At 42.7% G+C, this 25,494-nt stretch overlaps 1 protein-coding gene across 1 annotated transcript in view; it reads left to right on the top strand.

Annotated features, from left to right (window-relative positions):
* Window positions 1-370: 370 nt before the first annotated feature.
* The window catches only part of LOC120535107 (olfactomedin-like protein 2A), a 132,826-nt gene continuing 107,702 nt past the window's right edge, over window positions 371-25,494 (top strand). Inside the window, exon 1 of the mRNA XM_039762692.1 lies at window positions 371-743. Coding sequence (XP_039618626.1) covers window positions 672-743 — 72 coding nt within the window. The 5' untranslated portion in view covers window positions 371-671. The remainder of the gene's footprint in view (window positions 744-25,494) is intronic.

The raw sequence follows: 25,494 nt of genomic DNA, 5'->3' as shown, positions 1-25,494 counted from the left end.
TATATATATATATATATAAATACAAATATATACACACGTGTGTGTGTTAGTATACATCTATGTATATATCTGGTTATTCCTCCCTTTGCCAGTGACTTGCCCCGTGATGCCCCACTCTTTTTTTGCTCTTATTAAACAGAAGCATTAATCGCTGGTAAGGAAGCCGCCCTTCCCATGCAGCCGTACCAGTGCCCAAGTCCACGCCATGTCCCGTTAGCCGTGGCCGCGCACGCGGTCCTTTTCTTGACCCTTCTCGATGGTCTCGCCGTTCCTTTCCACGTCACAGCCTTGTCGTGTGTGGTCGCCTGCCTTGTCCTCGCAGATGAGGAGACACTGTCCCAGCCCCGCTCGCTGAGCCGCTCGTGTAGGAGAGGAGAGGAGCTGTCAAGCTTTGCTCCTCCCCCACCACTAAAAACAGCGCAAAGCCGACGTTTGCGGGGCAGTGAGCGCAGACATACGCAGCGCGAAGAGCCCCCAGGTCGCTGGGTCTGTGCCGGTCCGTCAGCCAGCGAGATAGACAGACAGACTTCGCTGCTCATTTTCAATGGACCCCTGACCGATTTTAACTGTCGGTCCCCTTGCAACAAGCAGGATTCATTTCGAGTTGTTTTCTTATGCGGAGTACGGCTCGCTGAGAAAGATTCGCTCTGCGCGCCTGATTCAGCGGAAGGATGAGGAGGTTAACGAACACCATCGCCTGCATTCTGATCCTCGTAACAGGAGGAGTCCGAGCGAACAGCAAGGTAAGCGCAACTCTTCCGTCCTCGTAGTGGGGCTCTTCAGCTACAGCCACCGCATGCTCGAACTGTCGGGCAGGTGGACGAGAAGAGTGCAGTTTGGTTGTGGCGTCCCGACCAGCAATAGCTGTAAAAAAGAAAAAAACAAAAAACCTGTGGAATGTGCAAAGTTTGAAACCATTTCTGGCGGTTATGGGGAGTTTTATATATGTTTGTCCGTCACGTTTTATGCGTCGGATTTTGGAAACAGACAGACAGATAGATAGATAGATAGATAGATAGATAGATAGATAGATAGATAGATAGATAGATAGATAGATAGATAGATAGATAGATAGATGGAAAAAGACACCAAATAATAGATCGCTAATTAAATCTGACCGACCTGTTTAATAAGAAAGAATTAAGGAAAGCAGAGCGTCTTCTCTCAGACAAGACTCACCAACTACATTCTCAATTGCAGTTGATGCAATCGACTCAAAGCTTTAATGTTCCAAGGATAAAAAGCAACTGGTTCAAACATTCCTTCAGACCATCTTCTATTAATCTTCTAAATAAATTCAACTTTACATAACAGACTTAAATCGTGGGGTATACAATTAGTTAGTATTGACATCAATCATGAGCAAAGTCATATTGTTTAATTATTATACATTATATAATATGCACCTTCTCAAGTTATAGTGTACACATTAAGCTCATTGGTATAGTTTATTTTTATGTTTGATGGCTGCGTTCTTTGTGATGTTTTTTTAATGTTACGTTGTGGACTCTCTGTAAAACATCCTGACAATCCAAAATTCCCTTCTGGAACAAAAAATTGTATTGAAAATAAATCGATAGACTGCGAACAACACCACAACACATAAAAAGACACTATACAGCACACACACACACACACACACATATATATATATATATATATATATATATATATATATATATATATATATATATATATATATATATATATATATATATATATACAGTAGACAGATAAATAGCGAGCGGCACCGTTAAGGACACTAATGGATAGGTAGATAGATAGATAGATAGATATGAAAGGTACTATATAATAGATAGATAGATATGAAAGGAACTATATAACAGATAGATAGATAGATAGATATGAAAGGTACTATATGATAGATAGATAGATAGATAGATAGATAGATAGATAGATAGATAGATAGATAGATAGATAGATAGTGAACAACAATACAATACATAAAAAAATACTAAATAAAAGATACGATCTACAGATAGTGCACGGTACTATTGTAGGAAATGACACTAAAAAACAGAAACAAAGATAAATAACGAATGACAATATGATGGAAAAACAAACTATGCAATAGACAGATGATGAATGAAACTTTAATAGGTAAAAAGACACTGTTTAATAGACCGATAGGCAGCAAACAACACTTCAATGGATAGAAATATAAACTAGATAGAGATTGATAAATAACAAACGACGCCATTATATAAAAGATCTCTATAAGAAAGATAGATGTGAAATGCATTATATAACATAAATATGAAAGGCATTAGATGAATAGAAAAGGTACTATGCAATAGATAGATAGATAGATAGATAGATAGATAGATAGATAGATAGATAGATAGATAGATAGATAGAGCTCACTATATACCGTAATAGATAGTTTTTCGACCCCCTCACCTCTCGTGTGATCATAGCAGGCGGATTTGCAGTCTGCGCTGTGACCCCCTCACAGAGATGTTTGACCCCATGAAACTGACTCAATTCAATTTGACAAGCGGACAGGTTTTTCCTTTCTTTTTTTTTCTTTTTTTTTCGAGGGGCGGTGTTGGGGGTGGTGTGGGATGTCTTGAAGGACTCAGACTTTAAACTGACGTCGCTTTCATTAAATACGAGAATTATGAGCTTTTTGAGAGCCCAATCCGCCTCTCTCTTCGATAATATAGAGCGCCTTGCATGTCGTTGGTCACATTTGTGCTTTTGACGGAGTGCCCTGCTGTTATTCATGAAGGTGGCACCATGCCGCCTGTTCGTAAAGCTACCGGCTGATTCTTTGCACGGTGCACACTCTGCAGTTTCTTTTGGCTCCCGACTGCTCAATGGGAATGTTGCGTCGGCTCGCGGATGAGCCCTGGGACGTTAATGAGCGGCTCGGCGGGACTGTCCTGTCCCTCGAGACGGGCACTGAGGCAGCAGGTGTCCAGTCTCCAAAGTAAACAGGACGCATCTATTTGGACAGGCGTGGTTTTTATCAGAGCGGGGTTTTCAGAGAACACATTTAGCCGTGAAATTGTCGCACATACTTGGCGGTCCTTCAGACTTGGGCGGCTTGTGGTCCGCTTAATGAGGGGGTGGGGGACATTTCACGGTCATGTTAATGTTAAATCCTCTCTCTGTCTACATTCTCGCTTGTTATTAACCGATGTCAAGAAAGGGCTAAACAATTCTCATACTGTTATTAAAATTAACGGACTCAGATTAGTTCAACGAGGGATAAACGAATTAGAAATAAACAGGGGGCTTTAAAAATGATAACATTTTCAAGAGATAATCGTTTTTTATTGGAAACGGGGCGGATTTGCTCCGAGTTTGTGGCTTAAAGTGGGCAACCAAAGGAGAAAGAACTCTGTGGAGCTGCCAGACTGCACAGCTCAAGTCAGCCAATAGGAAGGGAGAAAAAAAGAAAAGACTACCAACCTCACACTAGGAGATTAATGGTGCAAAAGGAGGGTCCTCACATTTGTTGTAACACACTTTGTTTTAGAGCTCCCTATAAAAATGAGACAGCATACAACAACTACACAGGCAACTATACAACTGCCACCAATGAAATATATTCAGCTGGAAACGCATTTTAGAAAACAGATGGGTTTATGCCTGATGTAGCTATTATAGAGTACCTTTCACATTTATTTATTTACTAGGGGGCTTTGCCCCCTGCTCGCTTCGCTTGCCAAACCCCCAACCCCAGTCCCTCCCGCCCCGTCGTGCGCTACGCTCCAGCCACTTCCCAAGGGGAAATTTCCATACTCCAGCAGCAGCATACTGATAAAGAACAATATTAAATTAAAGAGTGATAACAATGCAGGTATAACAGACAATAACTTTGTATAACGTTAACGTTTACCCCCCCCAGGTGGAATTGAAGAGTCACATAGTGTGGGGTCTCCTCAGTCTGTCAGTGGAGCAGGACGGTGACAGCAGTCTGTCTCTGAAGCTGCTCCTCTGTCTGGAGATGATCCTGTTCAGTGGATTCTCCATGATTGACAGGAGTCTGCTCAGCACCCGTCGCTCTGCCATGGATGTCAAACTGTCCACAGTAGAGCCTACAATAGAGCCTGCCTTCCTCACCAGTTTGTCCAGGCGTGAGGCGTCCCTCTTCTTTATGCTGCCTCCCCAGCACACCACCACGTAGAAGAGGGCGCTCGCCACAACTGTCTGATAGAACATCTGCAGCATCTTATTGCAGATGTCGAAGGACGCCAGCCTTCTAAGGAAGTATAGTCGGCTCTGTCCTCTCTTACACAGAGCATCAGTATTGGCAGTCCAGTCCAATTTATCATCCAGCTGCACTCCCAGGTATTTATTGGTCTGGACCCTCTGCACACAGTCACCTCTGATGATCACGGGGTCCATGAGGGGCCTGGTCCTCCTAAAGTCCACCACCAGCTCCTTGGTTTTGCTGGTGTTCAGGTGTAGGTGGTTTGAGTCGCACCATTTAACAAAGTCCTTGATTAGGTTCCTATACTCCTCCTCCTGCCCACTCCTGATGCAGCCCATGATAGCTGTCTCATCAGTGAAGTTTTGCACGTGGCAGGACTCTGAGTCGTATTGGAAGTCTGATGTATGTTGGCTGAACAGGACCAAAGAAAGTCCAGTCCCCTGTGGCGCTCCTGTGCTGCTGACCACAATGTCAGACCTGCAGTTCCTGAGACGCACATACTGAGGTCTGTCTGTAAGATAGTCCACGATCCATGGCACCAGGTGTGAATCTACTCCCATCTCTGTCAGCTTGTCCCTTGTCTCCTGGTATGCGAACTGCAGAGAGTTGAGGGCGTGGCGGACCTGTGGCCTCAGGTGGTGAAGCAGCAGTTGCTCCATGGTCTTCATCACATGTGACGTCAGAGCGACAGGCCGGAAGTCATTCAGCTTACTAAGACGTGATAATTTTGGGACTGGGGTGATGCAAGATGTTTTTCAAAGCCTCGGGACTCTTCCCTGTTCCAGGCTCAGGTTGAAGATGCGCTGTAGAGGACTCCCCAGCTCCAACGCACAGGCCTTCAGCAGTCGTGGCAATACTCCATCTGGATAGTATAGTGCCTTTCAGAGATATCTATCGATAATACTGCCCCTCATATCTAATTATATATGTAATATAGTGCCTTTTGGATATATCTATTATACTGCCTTTCACATCTAACTATCATCTGTGTAATATAGTGCCTTTCACACCATGTATATTTCCACTATATAGTGCCTTTCATATCTACGAATCTATAATGCAGCCTCTCAGATCCACTTATCTCTGTAATATAGTGCCTTTCAGAGTTAGCTCTCAAGCATTCTGGTTTTCAGATCTACCCATGTATATATTACAGTGCCTTTCACATCTTGCATATTTGTACTATATAGTGCCTTTTATACCTATCATTCTATGATACTGCCTCTCAGACATACATATCTATTTAATATAGTGCCTTTCAAATGTATCTATATATCATATGACCTTTCTGGACTACTTACAGTACCTATGTAATATAGTGCCTTTCAGATTTACTTATCATGATGACTTTCAGACATACCTACCTATGCACTATAGTGGCTTTTAGAGTTATCTATCGATCATATGGATTTCAGATTTATATGTAATATAGTGCCTTTCAAATGTATGTATATACCATACTGCCTTAGATTTATCTGTCACACTGCCCTTCAAAACTACATATCTATGTAATAGAGTAGTGTTTAGATCTATCTATTATATAGTGCCTTTCATGTCTGTCTATCTATCTATCTATCTATCTATCTATCTATCTATCTATCTATCTATCTATCTATCTATGTTATATAGTGCCTTTCATATCTATCTATCTATCGCATGTTATATAGTGCCTTTCATATACATCTATCTATCTATTATATAGTGCCTTTCATATCTATCTATCTATCTATCTATCTATCTATCTATCTATCTATCTATCTATCTGTCTATCTATGCTATTTAACATTCTTATTTATGCATATTTGTTACACAGTCCACTGTATCTATTATATAATGCCTTTTTTTATCTATCTATCTATTATATAGTGCCTTTCATATCTATCTATCTATCTATCTATCTATCTATCTATCTATCTATCTATCTATCTATCTATCTATGTTATATAGTGCCTTTTCTATCTATCTATTATATAGTGCCTTTCATATCTATTGGTATATCTAGTATACAGCCTTTCAGGTCTACCTGTCTTTGTAATATAGTGCCTTTCATATCTATCTATCTATTTATCTATCTTGCATGACCTTCACGTTTTGAATTCTCCCCAAAGTGGCTCAGTGAAGTTGAGGTCAGGTGACCGTGATGGCCACTCCAGCACCTTCACATTTTTTCTGCTGTTGCCACTGAAGGGTCAACTTGGCTTTGTGTTTTGGATCACTGTCATGTTGGAAGATCCAGTCAGTCAATCATAAATTATCCCACACACCAAGGACACATTAGGGACAATTTAGAATTGCCAATGCACCTAACCTGCATGTCTTTGGACTGTGGGAGGACACTCACACAGACACGGGGAGAACATGCAAACTCTACGCAGGGAATCTGGTTCTCCTATCTGCGATGCAGCAGCACTACACACTGCGCCACCTTGCTGCCCTTGAAGATCCAAGTACATCCCATGTGCAGTTTCTGGACTGATGAATTCAGGGTGTCCTCCAGTATTTTCCGGTAACCTGCTGCATTCATCTTGCCGTCAATTTCCCCTAAGGTACCTGTGCCGCAGGAGCTCACACACCCTCAGAACACCAGAGATCCCCCTCCATGCTTCACAGTAGGGATGGTGCACTCTTCATCACGGGCCTTGTTGCGTCCTCTCAAAACACAGAGTTCATGGTTTTCACATTAAAGTTCAATGTTGGTCTCATCACTCCAAAGGACTTTGTTCCAGAAGGTTTGAGGACTGTCTAGATGCTGTTTGGTATTTTGTAAGTGGACTGGCACAGTAAAGGCTTTTCTTGCAACTTGATCGTGCAGCCCATTTTTGTTCAAGTTCCTCCTTATTGTGCATCTTGAGACAGGAGCACCAAATGTTTGCAGAGAAGCCCGTATCTCAGCAGAAGTGGCTTGTGGGATTTTCTTGGCATCTCGACAAGTGAACTTGGCAGATTTGTGAATGAAAATCTCGATTGGTCTCCATGACTGTGGCTTGGTAACAACAGAACCCCTATCTTTTTCCACGTTTCTATCAGAGTCTGAACTCTACTGACAGACAAATCTCTGGTTATCTTTTTATATCCTTTTCCTGATTTATACAATTCAACAACCTTTTCTTGCAGGTCCTTTTGTCAGTTTTTATTTGCTTTCCCCATGGCTTGGTCAGTGCAGCTCTGCATGAATTTATACATATAAATAAAATCATAGCGGTTAGAGGTGTGGACACTCGCCCTTAATTACTCTTAATCTGAACCTGTGTGTGTCAGCTTGTGTGTCACGTATCAGCCCAACATTCAAGGGCATCTAAATTTTAGATCAGGCCCATTTGGTGATTTCAGTTATCATTGATTTATCAAAGGGCACACACAATGATGTGGTGATAAATTACCTCGCCTCGGCACACTCCCTAATTAAAAGGAAAGCTTTCTGCACTAGTACTTAAATTTCCCAAACAATGGGCAATATTTCACAAATTCTGCCAGGGCATGTAAACCTATGGGCACAATTGTATGCATGTGCTGTATATCTCTGTCTATATGTATAGCTGCAGTATACTTTATGTTTAAATACACTACGGGGATCCGCCGCCTGCTCTTTTCACTCGCCCACCACCAGGTTTGGTTTACCGGACTTACAATTTAGAGAAATTGTTATTTTCGTGGGAATTGTTACATATAGGTTATTTTCACTTTTACTTTAAAACTTTTGTGAAAACAATATTTGGAATTAACTTTTCTTCAAGACCGCAGTGAATTTTGATGCCGTGTTTGGACTTACATTTTTGACAACGCAACTTATAACTGCCAGTGAATGAGTATCGTTTCTTTCTCTCTAATAAATAAAACGGCTTTCTCGAATGTTTGATCATGCTCAGTCTTCTTCGCTTTGTCGAGCGAGAACGTCATCTTGAACGTATAAAATTATTGTCCTGATAAAATGTATAAGAGCTGAGAGTGCAGGAAGCGTGTCTGACAAAAGCATTCACACGACTGAGAGGTTAGACGGCCGTGGTCTTGTTTGAAAATAGTTGGGCGTGACTTGAAAGAATCTCGTGTTAAAAAAGTCTCCGTCTCACGGGACTTTGTACCGCGCCAATGTTTTTGGAATCTTTTAATTCTCGCTGGCAACACGAATTTGACCAGGGGTGCCCAATGCATCGATCGTGATCGATTGGTAGATTGCAAAGGTAGTGCAGGTAGATTGCGTTGCATACAAATTTTTTTTTAGACGTTAGTCTATCATATATCCTCCCTATGGCATTTGCCACTTGATTGACATACAGGGCTGTCAGTCTGAGGTCTCTTCTCTCCTAACACACTGGTCATCCCGCACGCACAATCAAACGCGCAAGCTACTGCAAAACTCCGGCTATCTAAGTGATCTAGTTAGCCTTCAAATTTATATCGACTAAAGAAGGGATTTAAAAAAAATTGCTTGGGGAGGGTATGAGCTGAATGTGGAATTGGAAGAGGATTTTTTTTCTCACAATGTCACAATCGAAGTGCGTTTGTCTGATCTGTCAATCTATCATTGCTATTCCAAAGAAGGAAAATGTGGAAAGGCACTTTCAAACTGTTCATAAAAACTACGAAACTGACTTCCTTCTGAAAAGCGATCTGAGAAAGAGAAAGGAGAGGGAACTAAAATCGCAGTTAATCGGACAGCCGTCATTTTTCACTCGGGTGAATTCAAAAGCTCCTTGACTGCATTATTCGGCTCTACTTATTTATGCGAGTCAGCCTTTACCGACATGACGATTATGAAATCCAAATACTGTAGTGACCATAAATGTATTGAATTGTTATTGTGCCATAAAGGTTATGCAAGGTACGACAACATACATTTTATGTATTAAGTATAGGCTACTCAGTATATATATAATATAGGCCTATATATATATATATATATATATATATATACTGCTCAAAAGAATTAAAGGAACACTTTTTAATCAGAGTATAGCATAAAGTCAATGAAACTTATGGGATATTAATCTGGTCAGTTAAGTAGCAGAGGGGGTTGTTAATCAGTTTCAGCTGCTGTGGTGTTAATGAAATTAACAACAGATGCACTAGAGGGGCAACAATGAGATGACCCCAAAACAGGAATGGTTTAACAGGTGGAGGCCACTGACATTTTTCCCTCCTCATCTTTTCTGACTGTTTCTTCACTAGTTTTGCATTTGGCTACAGTCAGTGTCACTACTGGTAGCATGAGGCGATACCTGGACCCTACAGAGGTTGCACAGGTAGTCCAACTTCTCCAGGATGGCACATCAATACGTGTCATTGCCAGAAGGTTTGCTGTGTCTCCCTGCACAGTCTCAAGGGCATGGAGAAGATTCTAGGAGACAAGCAGTTACTCTAGGAGAGCTGGAGAGGGCCATAGAAGGTCCATAACCCATCAGCAGGACCAGTATCTGCTCCTTTGGGCAAGGAGGAACAGGATGAGCACTGCCAGAGCCCTACAAAATGACCTCCAGCAGGCCACTGGTGTGAATGTCTCTGACCAAACAACCAGAAAGACTTCATGAGGGTGACCCAAGGGCCCCATGTCCTCTAATGGGCCCTGAGCTCACTGCCCAGCAGCATGCAGCTCGATTGGCATTCGCCATAGAATACCAGAATTGGCAGATGCACCACTGGTGCCCTGTGCTTTTACAGATGAGAGCAGGTTCACCCTGAGCACGTGACAGAAGTGAAAGGGTCTGGAGAAGCCATGGAGAACATTATGCTGCCTGTAACATCATTCAGCATGAGCAGTTTGGTGGTGGGTTAATGATTGTCTGGGGAGGCATATCCATGGAGGGTCACACAGACCGCTACAGGCTTGACAAAGGCACCTTGGCTGCCATTAGGTATCAGGATGAAATCCTTGGACCCATTGTCAGACCCTATGCTGGTACAGTGGCTCCTGGTGCACGACAATTCCTGGCCTCATGTGGTGAGAGTATGCAGGCAGTTCCTGGAGGATGAAGGAATTGATACCATTGACTGGCCACCACACTTTCCTGACCTAAATCCAATAGAACACCTCTGGGACATTATGTTTTGGTCCATCCAATGCCACCAGGTTGCACCTCAGACTGTCCAGGAGCTCAGTGATGCCCTGGTCCAGATCTGGGAGGAGATCCCCACAACACCATCTGTCATCTCATTAGAAGCATGCACCGATGTTGTCAGCCATGTATACAAGAACACAGGGGCCATACAAAGTGCTGCATACAATTTGGAGTTGCTGCAATTAAATTTTGGCAAAATGGACTAGCCTGCCACATCATTTTTTCACTCTGATTTTGGGGCGTCTTTGAATTCAGGGCTCTGTAGGTTGATCATTTTCATTTCCATCAAACGATGTGGCATCCTTTCGTTCCTAACACATTACCCAGTCTATATCAGTATAGATATCCAGGAGGATTTCTTTTTCCCATTGAGATCTGATGTGTTTTCAAAGTGTTCCTTTAATTTTTCTGAGCAGTATATATATATATATATATATATATATATATATATATATATATATATATATATATATATAATATAGCATTTTTAATGTAGGTAAATCATTTGACCTGGTCATTTTAATAGTAGCTCGCAAGCCGAAAAAGTGTGGGCACCCCTGAATTAGATGATCTACAAGTCTCCGACTTAAAGTTTAAATCCGAACAATATATTCGATCTCTTTTCGCTGTTCTGTGATTTCACCGAGTAATAATTTCCGTTTGTTTGCGCTAATGCCATCTTTACTATACTTTTTTTGAGACTTTCAAATTTTCGTACTTCCATTATCTGTAACATGCTTTGCATGTGTACTGAGCCACCATTTTTGGAATCTTTTAATTCTTGTGGATACGCCTCTACATTGGGAAGAACCGCTACTTTTTTTCCCCTGATGGCAACACGAATTAGACCAGTGTTTCCCAAACTCGGTCCTGAGGACCCCCTGTGGCTGCAGGTTTTTGTTCCAACCGGATTCCTAATCGGTGACAACACCTGATGACACTCATCTCATTTAATTAGCTGGTATTATTCTTCTTTTATTCGACATTCAGAAAAGCATAACATCATGATTTTTACATTTATATGACATTTAGGAATATTTCTGCTTTTGCTCTAGATTTAAATGCTTAACTCTCTTTTGTTGACTTCATTCTACTTTGCTCTTTCTCTGTGCAGTTTTCCCCCTTCGTTGTGTCATAATAATGACAATTTAAAACCCAGGCAAACAACAGTGAATAATCAAAGGCTGCAACTGCTTTAGTGTCAGATCCACTAATTAGTAAATAATGGATTAATTAAACAATTAGAAGACCTAGAAAAGTAGAATGAAAATCAAGATGAAAATGCTGTTAAAAAGAAAAAAAAAATACATTATTCCTATATAACTGCTTGGTACATTTTAATATTTTATTTTTTAGCGAACTTAGTTTTCAAATTTCTATATTGTTCCCTAAACACTTGGAAAATATCCGTTCACTTAATTAGCCCAAGAGTTCAATGAAAAACAGAAGCTGGTTGGAACAAAAACCTGCAGCCACAGGGGGTCCCCAGGACCGAGTTTGGGAAACACTGAATTAGACAATCAACTGTAAGTTTAAATTCGAACAATATATTCAATCTCTTTTCACTGTTCCGTTATTTCATCCATCCATTATATCCTAACTACAGGGTCACAGGGAGCCAATCCCAGCCAACACAGGGCGCAAGGCAGGAAACAAACCCCGGGCAAGGCACCTGCCCACCACAGGGCACACACAGCAAGGGACCTAACCTGCATGTTTTTGGACTGTGGGAGGAAACCCACGCAGAACATGCAAACTCCACGCAGGGAGGACCCGGGAAGCAAACCAGGGTCTCCTAACTGCGCCACCCTTCGTCTCCTTCCAAGATTTTTTTTTATAATAGAAGAGAAAGAGAAATATGCTTAGGTGTTCTCACATGAGGTAGAAAACCGGCAGGGCAAATGGACAAGTAAGAAAGACGAGGAGATGTAAAACAAAGTCTAAAGACAAGCGGGGTTGATGCCAAAGACTAATGAGACGTGCAACAAACCCGATACTAAAGCCATTCGTCAGCGTCACCAATGTCATTTAATATGTGGCACCAGCTGATGAAATGCTGCATTAATGACATCACAAGGAGCATCTTCCAGGCACCATTGGTCCACTTTGTCATAGCAACAAAGACACACACACACTTCCAATGGCACATGTTGGGGGTCTACCCTGTATTAGACTGGTATCTTATCCAGGGGCGTCACTAGCTGTTAAACATCTTAGGAGCTTAGCCCTTCCTCCTACAAGTATGTTAGATGGAAACTCTGGGATTATCGCCTTTGGGTCTTCACGCACACTTGAAGAGCAGGGTCCCCATGGGTCCTCGTGCAGTCTAAGAGCAGTGTGGGTCTTATGTGTTTTCATGAAGTCGTCCATCCATGTGAAAAATGCAAAGAAGGAGGAAGATTGAGGTGAGGACTTTAAAGACCAAGGCCCTGAGATCTTCCCCCCATTTATGGTACTGTTACCACCTTGTCTCGTATAATGGGTTCAGTAAATGCTATATGCACATACAGGATATGCCACATATGAATAAAAATACATGACATGAGTGAAATCCACCTTGATAAAAGGACAAGTGTCTGTGTGTTTCTCTGTGTATTTGTGTGTCCATCCGGTTGCTATGTCTTTGTTATATGACATTTGGCATGGGATTTGCAATAGCAGTGCTAATGTTTGTGATGCACCATCTGTTAGAATGACAAAATGCAATGCATTTTATTACTACAAATGTTTCTGTTGCTCCATCTGTTGGAATGACAAATTCAATGCATTTTATTATTACAAATGTTCAACAGAGTGTAGTCACTTAATGCTCCAACATCACATATTGACCACAACATCAGTCACAAAATGCCCACTGAATGCCCAGTAACACAATGGTTAAGGTTAGGATTGGAGAAAAATGATCTGTTTCATTGGGCATTATGTGACTGACATTGTGGACCCTACATGACCTACATTGTACTTACTTCGTGTTGCAGTTAGACTTATTTCTAAATGTTTGTGATGCGGCATCTGTTAGAATGAAAAATGTAATGTCTTTTATTATTACAAATGTTTATGATGCTCCATGGTTGGAATTACAAATGCCATGTATTTTATTTCAACAAATGTTTGTAATGCACCATCTGTTGGAATGACAACTGCAATGCCTTTTGTTACTACAAATTTTTAACAGAGCATAACTGCAGCCCACAATACCTATAAGGTCAGTCACTTAATGCTCCAACATCACGTAAGCCCACAACAATAGTCATGAAATGTCTTCTGAATCAGATAATCCTCCAACAATCCTAATCTTAACCAATTCAATGGGTGTTTTGTGACTGAAGCTGTGGGCATTTAATTACATTGCAGGCATTAAGTTACTTATATCGTAGTTATCGAGGGCTTTAGTTAGATTCACCTTTACATGTTTGTGAGGCACCATCTGTTGGAATGCCAAGTGCCATGCCTTTTATTACTATGAATGTCTGTGATGCATCATCTGTTGGACTGAAAAAATGCAAAACCTTTTATTGCTGCAAATGTTTGTGATGTGCCATCTGTTGAAATGACAAATGCAATGCCTTTTATCATTACAAATATTTGTGATGTGCCATCTGTTGGAATGAAAAATGCAATGCTTTTTATTATTACAAATATTTGTGATGCACTATCTATCCATCCATCCATCCATTTTCCAACCCGCTGAATCCGAACACAGGGTCACGGGGGTCTGCTGGAGCCAATCCCAGCCAACACAGGGCACAAGGCAGGAACCAATCCTGGGCAGGGTGCCAACCCACCACAGGTGCACTATCTATTGAAATGAAAAATGCAATGCCTTTTATTACTGCAAATATTTGTAATGTGCCATCTGTTGGAATGAAAAATACAATCCCTTTTTTTAGTACAAATATTTGTGATGCACCATCTATTGAAATAAAAAATGCAATGCATTTTATTACTGCAAATGTTTGTGATGCACCAATATGTTGGAATGACACATGCAACGTGTTTTATTACTAAATGCATTTCAAAATACATTAAAATAGATTATGCACTGGCAAACATTAACACTGAGGTCTATGTTCATTACTTAAATTTCAACCTGTCTTAGACAGCTAGTCATGTTATGTCTGTACAATGTGAGTTTTCCAAAATATAAAACTGCAGAATTCAATTAGTTTTATCTGTACAAAACACATGTGGCCTATAGTGGGCGCAATTACCCATATCTGAACACATATATTTGCGGTTGCGGTAAGAAAAGTGGAGCACTCGGAGTAAAGCCCACATAGACACCACAAACGGATATAAAACTTGAACCCATGGATCCTTGAGACTCCAGCGCTAACCACTACGCCACCAGACATATACGAGAAAACGCGGGGTCTTTCGAGGTAGTGTTCTGCAGGCTCAGATCAGTATCCCCCCATCTTGTCCAGACTCTCCATTTCTGGTATTTCAGGTTTTCCGTTCTCAAGTGTCTCCCCCGTCTTTTCCGCCGCCAGCGCCCCCACTCTCTTCACTCAGATAAGCCTGGGAATGCGCGATGCTCGCACTTTGTGACACTTGGCAGCCCTGCCTTCCTGACAGCTCCTGACTGCTCGTGTCCCTCAAGCTGGCGGCGTCCTCGGAGCCCGCTGCTGTGTTTGTCGAGATTCGGTTACACTTGTGTACCTTCACTCCTCTAAAATCAGACCTGCTTGTTGGTCTTGGCAGGATTACAAACGCCGACTGATATCCATCCTGCGCAGCCCCGGCTTGTTTTAACAACTGCCTGCTTTTCCCGTTCCACTTTTGAACCTTCACAATCAAAAGAAATCCCACCGAGGACAATGCGGAGCTCCGCAACTTGTAATTCCTGGCTGATAAACCGCTCAAAGGCGCACATCGCTCCATGAAACTAAACCATCAAGAACTCCGGCAGCAAAGAAATGAAAACAGAGCTTTAACAGTAAATACAATCAGTAAACTGGGAGAGAGCCTCGGGGGCTTCTGAGAATGCCAGTGTTTACTGGATAGCGGCAGCTTAATACATTGAGTCACTAATTGAGCCCAGTAATCGCACAGGCTCACCCCGCTGCTGGTGGCGTGTTAATTAATGGCTGAGTGCTTTTACATAATCACATTAGAAGATGTCAAGGAGGGAGTCCCAACTGACACGGCGATCTGGAAAACAAATAAATGACAGCTGCAGGGGTCAGCGTTTTAATTCGAGGCGTCTCGCTGTTCGTCACCTTCACGTGAAATCACCTAAATAAAACACGCGAACTGTCGAGCGGAGTGGAGAGGAGAGGAGAGGAGAAGTGTCAGTGGTGACACCTGAGTGACATTAAGGGTTGGGGACCCCAGGGGTGCAGAGCCACCGCCTGAACTGTAGAGCGATCAGGCGGACACGTCTCATGGACTGTAGGGATCCCGAAAGCGCAGAAAGACAGATGAGGCACTCTATGAAAACTGATTGAAAGGAAAGGCACTGTTTAAAATAGAGGTGAAAGGCACTCTATGAAATAAATTGATGGGAAGGCACTACATTAATAGATAGGTGTTAAATGTTATATATATAAAACAGAGATGTGAAAGGAACTCTATTAAAACAGTAACGGCGTCTTGCAGGATAAGGAGCACTGAAAAACACTTGACTTATACTGTAGTTCTCATACACTTTCTCTGTACGTTTAGCGTTTGTTTGCTCGGAGGTTGATGTGCCTGCTGCTTCCTCTTCTTTTCTCCACCCTGGCGGCCCACTTCTTCTCTTCTTTCGTCGGCATCTTTTCGAATTAAAACTGATTATGTCAGTGTTTGTGTTGCAAATACTTAGTATGTTTTCTTTAATTTATTACTTAAGCTGGCACTTAACTCTTCAATCTGCCTCAAGAATAATTTAAGATATGAAGAGGTAGGGGAAATGATGGCGAAGGTGGTAGGGATGAGAACAGCCCCCATACACATGCGCCACAGAGCCGCCCTGCTGCCGAGCGTTGATGATACAATAAAAAATAAAAAAGGAATAACCTTGGAGGTCAATCATCACCCTGTACACGGATAGTAGACGGTATATAGATGTGAAAGGCAATACATTAACATACAGATGGATCGATTTATGTGAAAGGCAGTATTAAAACTGATTGATAGGAAAGGTATATTAAATAGATCGATAGATAGATAGGAAAGGCACTACATAATAGATAGATAGATAGGAAAGGCACTATATTAAATAGATAGATAGATAGGAAAGGCACTATATTAGATAGATAGTATAGATATGAAAGGCACTATATAATAGACAAATAGATAGATAGATAGATATGAAAGGCACTACATAATAGATAGATAGATAGATATGAAAGGCACTATATAATAGATAGATAGATAGATAGGAAAGGAACTATATTAAATAGATAGATAGATAGATAGATATTAAAGGCACTTTATAATAGATAGATAGATACTACATAACATAAATCAATAGTTTTAAAAGGACTTTGCCTGAACAATCAGTTGTCCATCTTCCACTCCACCCCTCTGCCTCAGCATTCTGCAGCTCTACCTCTTTCTCTTTCTTTCTTTCTTTCTTTCTTTCTTTCTTTCTTTCTTTCTTTCTTTCTTTCTTTCTTTCTTTCTTTCTTTCTAATCCTTGACCCCACCTTTACCTTTCCAGATCCCCCCTCCACTCATATTTGCCCCCCTTGCCTGTCCACTTCCCCTTTCCCACTCCCCCCTCGTTATGTCCCACCACTTCCCCATCTCTTTCTGCTTCTCCCTTTTGAAGCACAAGCTCGCCTTCACCCCTTGCACTTTACACTCTTCTTTTTTCTACATGTGCCCCCCTTTGCCCCTCTCCCTGTACATATTTATTCCTGACCCTCCGCTCCTCACTTATGCTTCAGCCTTATCCTAGCAGTCCCAAGTCCCAAAGTGCCATTCATTTCCAGCATCATTCCGTGCTCATTTCCCACCCCTTAAAGCTTCTTATTTTTTCCTAATTCCCCATAGTTTACACCTGCATTTACACCCCCATGCCCTCTGGCCCCTCCACACCTTTATAGGCTCAGTGCAGTCAATCCCACCGTCGTAATGGAATGCGCTGCTCGCCCCCTCAGAGTGGATTATGTCCTGACCGCATATCGTGCACTCCAGATGTGGTGGAAGCATTAATTCAATCAGCCTGCTGCTGAACAAAGTCATTGTTTGGAGTTTGTACCGCCAGACCCTGTTAGTCCTCAGGAGCTTTTATTTTATTTTTATTGGTTTATTTTTGCATTTTTTTTTTCTTAAACCTCTTTGCGTCATCCTTTTATGTTATTCACAATGAACTGCCTTCTCCCCCGCCTCTCGCTCAGAGTCATACGTGTGTTTTGTCCATTGCAGGCCAGGTAGGCTCCTGGAGTGTTGTGTTCCTGCACACCCGGCCCACCCTAATCAACTCACCACGTCCTCATCACAGCTGACCATCACACCTTAAGCTGATGTGACATCACGCATCTTCAAGTAGTAAGGTATGTCACACTTAACGACCATCTTGCTGATCTCGTGATTGGTCAGATTCAACGACTGCAAACTGACCCCAATTTGTGACAGCCAATAGCGTGCTGCCTAATGGAGCTGGTGCTGTATGAAGGAGTAACAACAACTATGGCGCGTTCAGCCGCAGTCTTGTCCCACATTTTCCTTTTACCACTCTTTGCGGTACATAAAACACGCGACATCAGACAGATGAGCATCTCTTCTGTTCGTGCGGCCCAATACGCCAGCGTCCCTCCTTCCCTGACATTGCACTTTATGCATTGCGCTGCCAGATGAGCACTCATTGGTCATCAGCTCTCGTGCACACAGGGCCGCACCTACGACTAAAGGCGAGTGATTTTGTCACGGTGGGTCAGTTGGACTAAGTCGCCATGTAACAATCGCCCGACACTTCAGCACCCGAGAAGGAAGAGGACAATGTTCGAAGGTTATAATAGCATTAATATATGCCCCTCTTCTCTCCTTTACATGCCCACCAATACTTGAAAGAAACCAGATAGGAGTTGGACTGGTTAACTTAGCAAGTGTATTGTAATCCAACATCAATACATTTACATGCCAGGTGATGCCCGGATGTCCACCCCATCGGTCAAATCATGATCAACCAGTTTGAACCACACATAAAGGAAAAGGACATCCAGAAGAGAAAGATGATGAAAAATCATGTAGTACAGTCCTTACTGCATGACGGTCCTCAGGCGAACATGGCTTCCTGGCTGGCTATCCTGCAGAATTTTAAAAACACGAGTCCGACTCACCCACGGGAGCACCCGGAGAACCTCAGGTCCCTCGCCTCTTCTCGGGGTTTCGCCTCACTGTTTCAACTTCGGGTTGGTGGCCACCCACAAACAGCAGATGTCCCCTGGTGAAGTCTGATCGCGAAATATTCTTAAGCATAGATAGCTGAGCTCCTCGCCTTCTGTCTCTCTTTTTTCCCCCTTCCTCAGTCAGCCATTCCCCTTAAAAAAAAAAGTTTCCCGCAGAAGCATCTATTTCCTGTTTAGATGTCATGGCAACTGCGGTGGGCTGGCGCCCTGCCGAGGGTTTGTTTCCTGCCTTGCACCCTCTGTTGGCTGGGATTGGCTCCAGCAGACCCCCGTGAGCCTGTAGTTAGGATATAGTGGGTTGGATAATGGATGGATGGATGTCATGGCAACGTGACGTCTGCACTAGGCAGCTGGTGGGGTCCTACCAAGAATTTGGCCGTCCACAATCACGCCTGAAGGGATCTTAGACAACTTCCAGGCCATATAATACAGTGATGGCCAGTCCAGAAAGCCAACCCTTTTGTAGTGTTATGTAGGCTTACTACAGCTGGGTATGTCAGACTAGATGACCACCCTCCATGGAAGCACGTGGCCCACCGCCTCTTTAACATTACGTAAATGTACACAACGACTGAAAAATCGCTGGAAAAGTCGTTTAATGTGACAGAGCCTTATCTGATCTAGTAAGTTGGCTTATGCAGCTTCCTTACACTTTAAAATTAAATAGTTAAAATAATAACTTCCCTGCCTATATAAAACATTTATACTGTGTGAAATAATCAGCCTTGACACACAAAAAAAGGATTTGGGACAGCTACCTGTCTGCAAAAGAGCAAAATAAGATGCACAGTTGTGTACAGGTCTGAGTCCAAAACAGATTAGTTGGTGGGGTTTTAACACTGGAACCCCTGAAGCCAATGACAAAAACTCGTGATCCCGGACCACCTTAAATTCCTTCACACCTCTCCTCATCGGCGCCTTTTGTTTTGCGAAAGCGTCGATCAGCACAAGCAGCCTGCTATCCCATTAACGATGGAGCTCAACTTGTATGCAAAAAGTTCTCCCAGTCTATCAGCCAGCGAAAGCGAAGTGAAGAAGCTGTCTGTTGTTACGGTCCCGCCTTTGTCCAGTCTGATAGCGGTCACGGGACGTCGTACTACAAATCGTTCTGAGCAGAATCAAGTAGAGTACCAACTGCGGTCTGCGCTGCTCTTGTGAAAAGAATGGAGACAAACGCCATCAGCTCAGAGAGGGAGAGGCCAGTTCGTTGTACCATGTGAACGTCAAATAATAAACGAAAACGAAATAATAAAAAAACAAGCGCTAACTTTTACAAGTCGCCAAAATTTACACCCGGTGTTACAGACTCAAATCAAATGAATGTGATTTTTATTTTATAACGTGTGACTCGAACCAGCAATCTTTTGGTTACAAGGCAGCAGTTCTTACCTCTGCACCATTCAAGAATGCGTGTAAACTCCCAGTCGATTGACATTTGAGCTTGGGTTTGTAACTTATTGACAGCCTCACGTAAATCAAATGCTTTTTTTTTTACTTTGGTTATATTTTTGAATGAAAGTGCACGTGTTTAGTGGATATTTGGACAGAAGTCTTCACACATTATACACTTCACATCATTAGTAGTATAACATGGAAAACATTTCTGCTTTAGATATGTGTTCAGCACTTTCCTTTCATCCTACACTTACCCAGATCGTTGTAGACACAGAACACACATGAAATACATGTATTCCAAATAACGATATACAGTGGAACCTCTAGATACGATCACCTCTGTATGCGAGAAATTCAAGATAAGAGGAAAGTATGAGCGAAAAATTCGGATCTAAATACGAGCATTGGCTCACGTAACGAAGCCACGAGCCAGGCTGTGGTTATGCGTGACGCGTTTCCCGATCCACCTCGACTCGGGGATTCACCCAAGCTGACGCTGCCAGCCTGTCAGCTCACTCAGTGTTCCTTGTTCTCCCGTAGCGTGAGGATCGTCGCGTTTGTGCGCTTGTGATTTCATTGTTTCGCTGTAGCAGTTCGCTGTATAAGTGTATCCAAAAATATCGTGGACATGCAGACGAAGAATAGGAGACGATTGCCCTCAAGAGGGGAGAGAGAGAGAGAGAGGCGCGCGCGCGAGTGAGTGAGCGAGCGAGATACAGAGAGAGAGAGGCATGAGCGAGAGAGATAAGGAGAGAGAGAGAGACGCGTGCGTGAGCGAGCGAGAGAGATAAGGAGAGAGAGTGAGAGAGACGCGTGCGTGAGCGAGCAAAAGAGATAAGGAGAGAGAGCGAGAGAGACGTGTGCGTGAGTGAGCGAGAGAGATAAGGAGAGAGAGAGGCGCGTGCGTGAGTGAGCGAGAGAGATAAGGAGAGAGAGATGCGCACGAGAGAAGAACCATCACCTCAGTTATGCTCACATGACGCTCAGCAGACAAAGTGTATCCATACTACTTGTATTGCAAGACATCGCTCGTTTTATCAAGTCAAAATTAATTAAAAAATTTAGCTCGTCTTGCAAAACACTCGTAAACCAAGTTACTTGCAAACCGAGGTTCCACTTGTACTGTATATATTATTTATCAGTGTTATTTGTTAGGAAAATTGATTTTTATGTTGATATTTTTGGGGGTGCGGAACGGATTAACTAATTTTTCCATTATTTTCAATGGGGAAGTTTGTTCTAGATATGAGAAATTCGCTATACAAGCTCAGTGCTTGAACGAATTAAACTCGTATCTCAAGGTTCCACTGTACTGTATTATTTACCCTGTACAACTCCAGGCACCTCACATGCAGATAAGGAGCCCTGGCTTGAGCTGGAAGAACTTTCTGCCTGAGTTGAGCTCTGTCGAGGGCAGGAATGGGACCGCAGGCTGCTTGCTGCTTGTGCTGATCAACGCATTTACAAAACAAAAGACGCTGATGAGGACAGGTGCAAAGGGATTTAAGGTGGGCTGGGATTACAAGTTTTTTTGTAGGCTTCAGGGATTCTAGTGTTAGTCGGGTTCAAATCCATGCTCCGGCTGGACCACTCAGGACCGTTCCCAGAGAGTTGTCCCCTAGCCCTACTCCTAAATCCTACACTTACCCAGATCGTTGTAGACACAGAACACACATGAAATGCATGTATTCCAAATAACGATATACTGTACTATTTACCCTGTACAACTCCAGGCACCTCACACACAAATAAGGAGCCTTCGCTTGAGCTGAGAGAACTTTTTGCCCGAGTTGAGCTGCGGTGGTGTGGTGGGATAGCAGGCTGCTTGTGCTGATCAACGCATTTATAAAACAAAAGATGCCAATAAGGAAAGGTGTGAAGGGATTTAAGGTCGGTGGGGATTACAAGTTTTTTTGTACGCTTTAGGAATTCCAGTGTTAAGGCAGATAAGTGGAAGTGATGCCATCGAAACATGAACCGGAAGTGATGTCACTGGCACAGGAACTAGGAAGTGACGTCATCGGACCCAGGCTGGATTTCCTGTGTTTGGTCTGCAGTGATAATAGAGAGAGGATTATTGCACTCTGCCACCCCCTGGCCTGGCGTGGAATTGCCCTCTTTTGAACCCTTTAGCTGCCTCCCATGCACACGTGTGACAACTGTTAAGCATTAAAAATAAAAACATGTTATCAACCTATATCTTCTTCTTCTTTTGGCTGCTCCCATTTAGGGGTCTCCATCTCTCCCTGTCTCTCCACACCCATAAACCTCCTCTTCGGCCTTCCTCTTTTCCTCTTGCCTGGTGGTTCCATCCTCCACATTCTCTTCCCGATGTCCCCCTCATCTCTAGTCTGCAAGTGCCCAAGCCGTCTCAATGTATCCTCTGTCACTTGGTCACCAAACTGTCATACCTGTGCTGTCCCTCTAATACACTCATTGCAAATCAAGTCTGCCTTTGTTACTCTCGGCAACATGGAATGTCAAAAACAAGCATATGAATCTTCATTATCCATCCATCCATTATCCGACCTGCTATATCCTAACACAGGGTCACAGGGGTCTGCATGAGCCAATCCCAGCCAACAGAGGGTTCAAGGCAGGAAACAAACCCCGGGCAGGGTGCCAGCCCACCGCAGGGCACACACACACACACACACCAAGTGCACACAAGGGACAATTTAAAATTGCCAATGCATCCCACCTGCATTATAAATTCAATTTTTCTTTGCTATGTAAACCCATCTGCCCCACAAGTATGCTGGGCATCCCAGACTTTTAATGGCGACGCACTTTGAGGTTATTATTTGAAGAGGGACAGATGTGTCTTTGGTGCTTTTGTTCTCTACTGGTTCCTGCAAGTTATCTCCAGGTGGTTTATGTGTTTTGTGTCTATAAGGGGCTAACAGGGTACCCAGTGCTGCCTGGGCAGTAACAAAGTGCATGTGTAGTCATTAAATAAATTCCCCAGGGGAAATATTTTGGGATAGCATCTAGTCCATGGTCCTCCTCTGCACAAGAAGGGTCCCTTACAAAAAGTAGACGGAGAGAAATTCAACATTAGGAATACGCACCCCGGACACACGCTCACTCAGCTTTCTATATCTCTACGTATATAAAGTCCAACCTCTGTCTGTCTTTCTGTCTGTCTGCCCACTTTTCATGAGAGAACTACTCAACGGATTTTGATCGGGTTTTTTATCTATAATATGCTTGAACATTCCAGTTGATTTTCCGACTTCTCTCATCGCGTTAAGTATTAGAGTTCGCTTGTGGCACCGATTTTTTTCACGTGAATTCAAGAGAGAGGCTGCGGGCCGAGGGGAAGGGGAAGTGGGCGGGGTCCTCCTCACCCACGCTCCAGCCTCGGTTCGAGTTGCTGTACTTCTCGTCACATGTTCGAGTTCACTTTGCCTCGGCCCAGGTAGCGATACCTGTTTGTTCAACAGACATTATCATCTAGAGGTTGTTAAGGAGTAACGTTTGACGTTTTTGAGAGAGATCAGAGCTCTGTGTATTTTAGAGGGTAGCTGCTGATTGTCAGAGATATCACAGCCATGTGCTCTTCTCCCCAAGCGGGGGACGCTCTCCAGAACACGATCAGATACAGTGACAACGTTTGACGTCGGAGTGTACCTACCGTCCGCATGGTCAGAATTACATTTCTTTTTTATTTGTTTTATTGATTTTTAAAGTTTGTCCCGTTTTATTACAATGTGCGCGGAGCCATGGGGTACGGCTAGTATGAGATAAAGTAAATAATGAAGTGGAGTTTAAATTAAGAGGTGAACAAAGGAGGATCATGGATGTGATCAAGAAAACATTCTCAAATGTGTCAGCCACAGTTCAAAAACCTCGCAGGCATTCTGTCTTCAAGTACAGAGAATGTCAATGGTGTTAAATGTTGCAGGGGTAACGCCAGCCTGCTGTACGATAGCCACGTAGAAGTGCAGGTCAAGTAGACACTGGGCAACAGAGGCATGAAGGAGCATTGAGGACCGGGTAATGAGGCACCACTGGATGGGACCTCCTTGTGGCACCTTGGATATGAGAGAAATGGCAGAGCTTCTACAGTATATTAAACAGACATGAAGGGCTAGAGAGAAAGAGAGAGATGGACTGATGTGAAAGGCACTATATAATAGATAGACAGACTGACAGACAGACAGACAGAAAGGCACTGTATAACAGATAGATAAAGGCACTATAAGATAGATAGATAGATGGATAGATATGACAGGCACTATATAACAGAGGGTGGCACGGCTTTGAGAGAAATGGCAGAACTTCTACAGTATATTAAACAGACATGAAGCGCTAAAGAGAGAGAGAGAGAGATGGATTGATGTGAAAGGCACTGTATAACAGATAGAAAGACTGACAGACAGACAGACAGACAGACAGATAGATAGATAGATAGATAGATAGATAGATAGATAGATAGATAGATAGATAGATAGATAGATAGATAGATAGATAGATGGATACATATGAAAGGCACTATATAACAGATAGATAAAGGCACTATAAGATAGATAGATAGATATGACAGACACTATATAACAGATAGATAAAGGCACTATAAGATAGATAGATAGATAGATAGATAGATAGATAGATAGATAGATAGATAGATAGATAGATATGACAGACACTATATAACAGATAGATAAAGGCACTATAAGATAGATAGATAGATAGATAGATAGATATGACAGACACTATATAACAGATAGATAAAGGCACTATAAGATAGATAGATAGATGGAAGGATAGATATGACAGACACTACATAACAGATAGATAAAGGCACTATAAGATAGATAGATAGATAGAAGGATAGATATGACAGACACTATATAACAGAGGGTGGCACGGCTTTGAGAGAAATGGCAGAACTTCTACAGTATATTAAACAGACATGAAGCGCTAGAGAGAGAGAGAGAGATGGACTGATGTGAAAGGCACTGTATAACAGATAGAAAGACTGACAGACAGATAGACAGACAGATAGATAGATAGATGGATAGATATGACAGGCACTATATAACAGAGGGTGGCGCAGTGGTAGTGCTGCTGCCTCGCAGTTAGGAGACCCGGGTTCACTTCCCGGGGTTAGGTTAGGTGCATTGGCAATCCTAAATTGTCCCTAGTGTGTGCTGTGTGTGTGGCACCCTGCCCAAGATTTGTTTCTACCTTGTTGGCTGGGATTGGCTACAGCAGACCCCCGTGACCTTAGATGAAGGCACTATAAGATAGATATGAAAAGCGCCATAGAAGAAACAGCAATAGAGTGGGTGTGAAAGGCACTACATAATAGATTGAGAGATTCGTAGATACGTACATAAAAGAGAAAGGCACTGTATAGCAGCTAGACCAGGGGTCCCCAACTCTGGTTCGGGAGGCCCCCAGTGACTGCAGGTTTTCATTCTAACCCTTTTCTTAAATAGTGCCCTGTTTTAGTTGCTAATTAACTTCTTCTGAATTCATTGTAATTGACTTGCTCTTGAAGACTCCGACCCCTTAA

Source organism: Polypterus senegalus, chromosome 9, assembly GCF_016835505.1.
Source record: "Polypterus senegalus isolate Bchr_013 chromosome 9, ASM1683550v1, whole genome shotgun sequence".
NCBI lineage: Eukaryota > Metazoa > Chordata > Cladistia > Polypteriformes > Polypteridae > Polypterus > Polypterus senegalus.
This window is presented reverse-complemented; position numbering and strand designations above follow the sequence as displayed.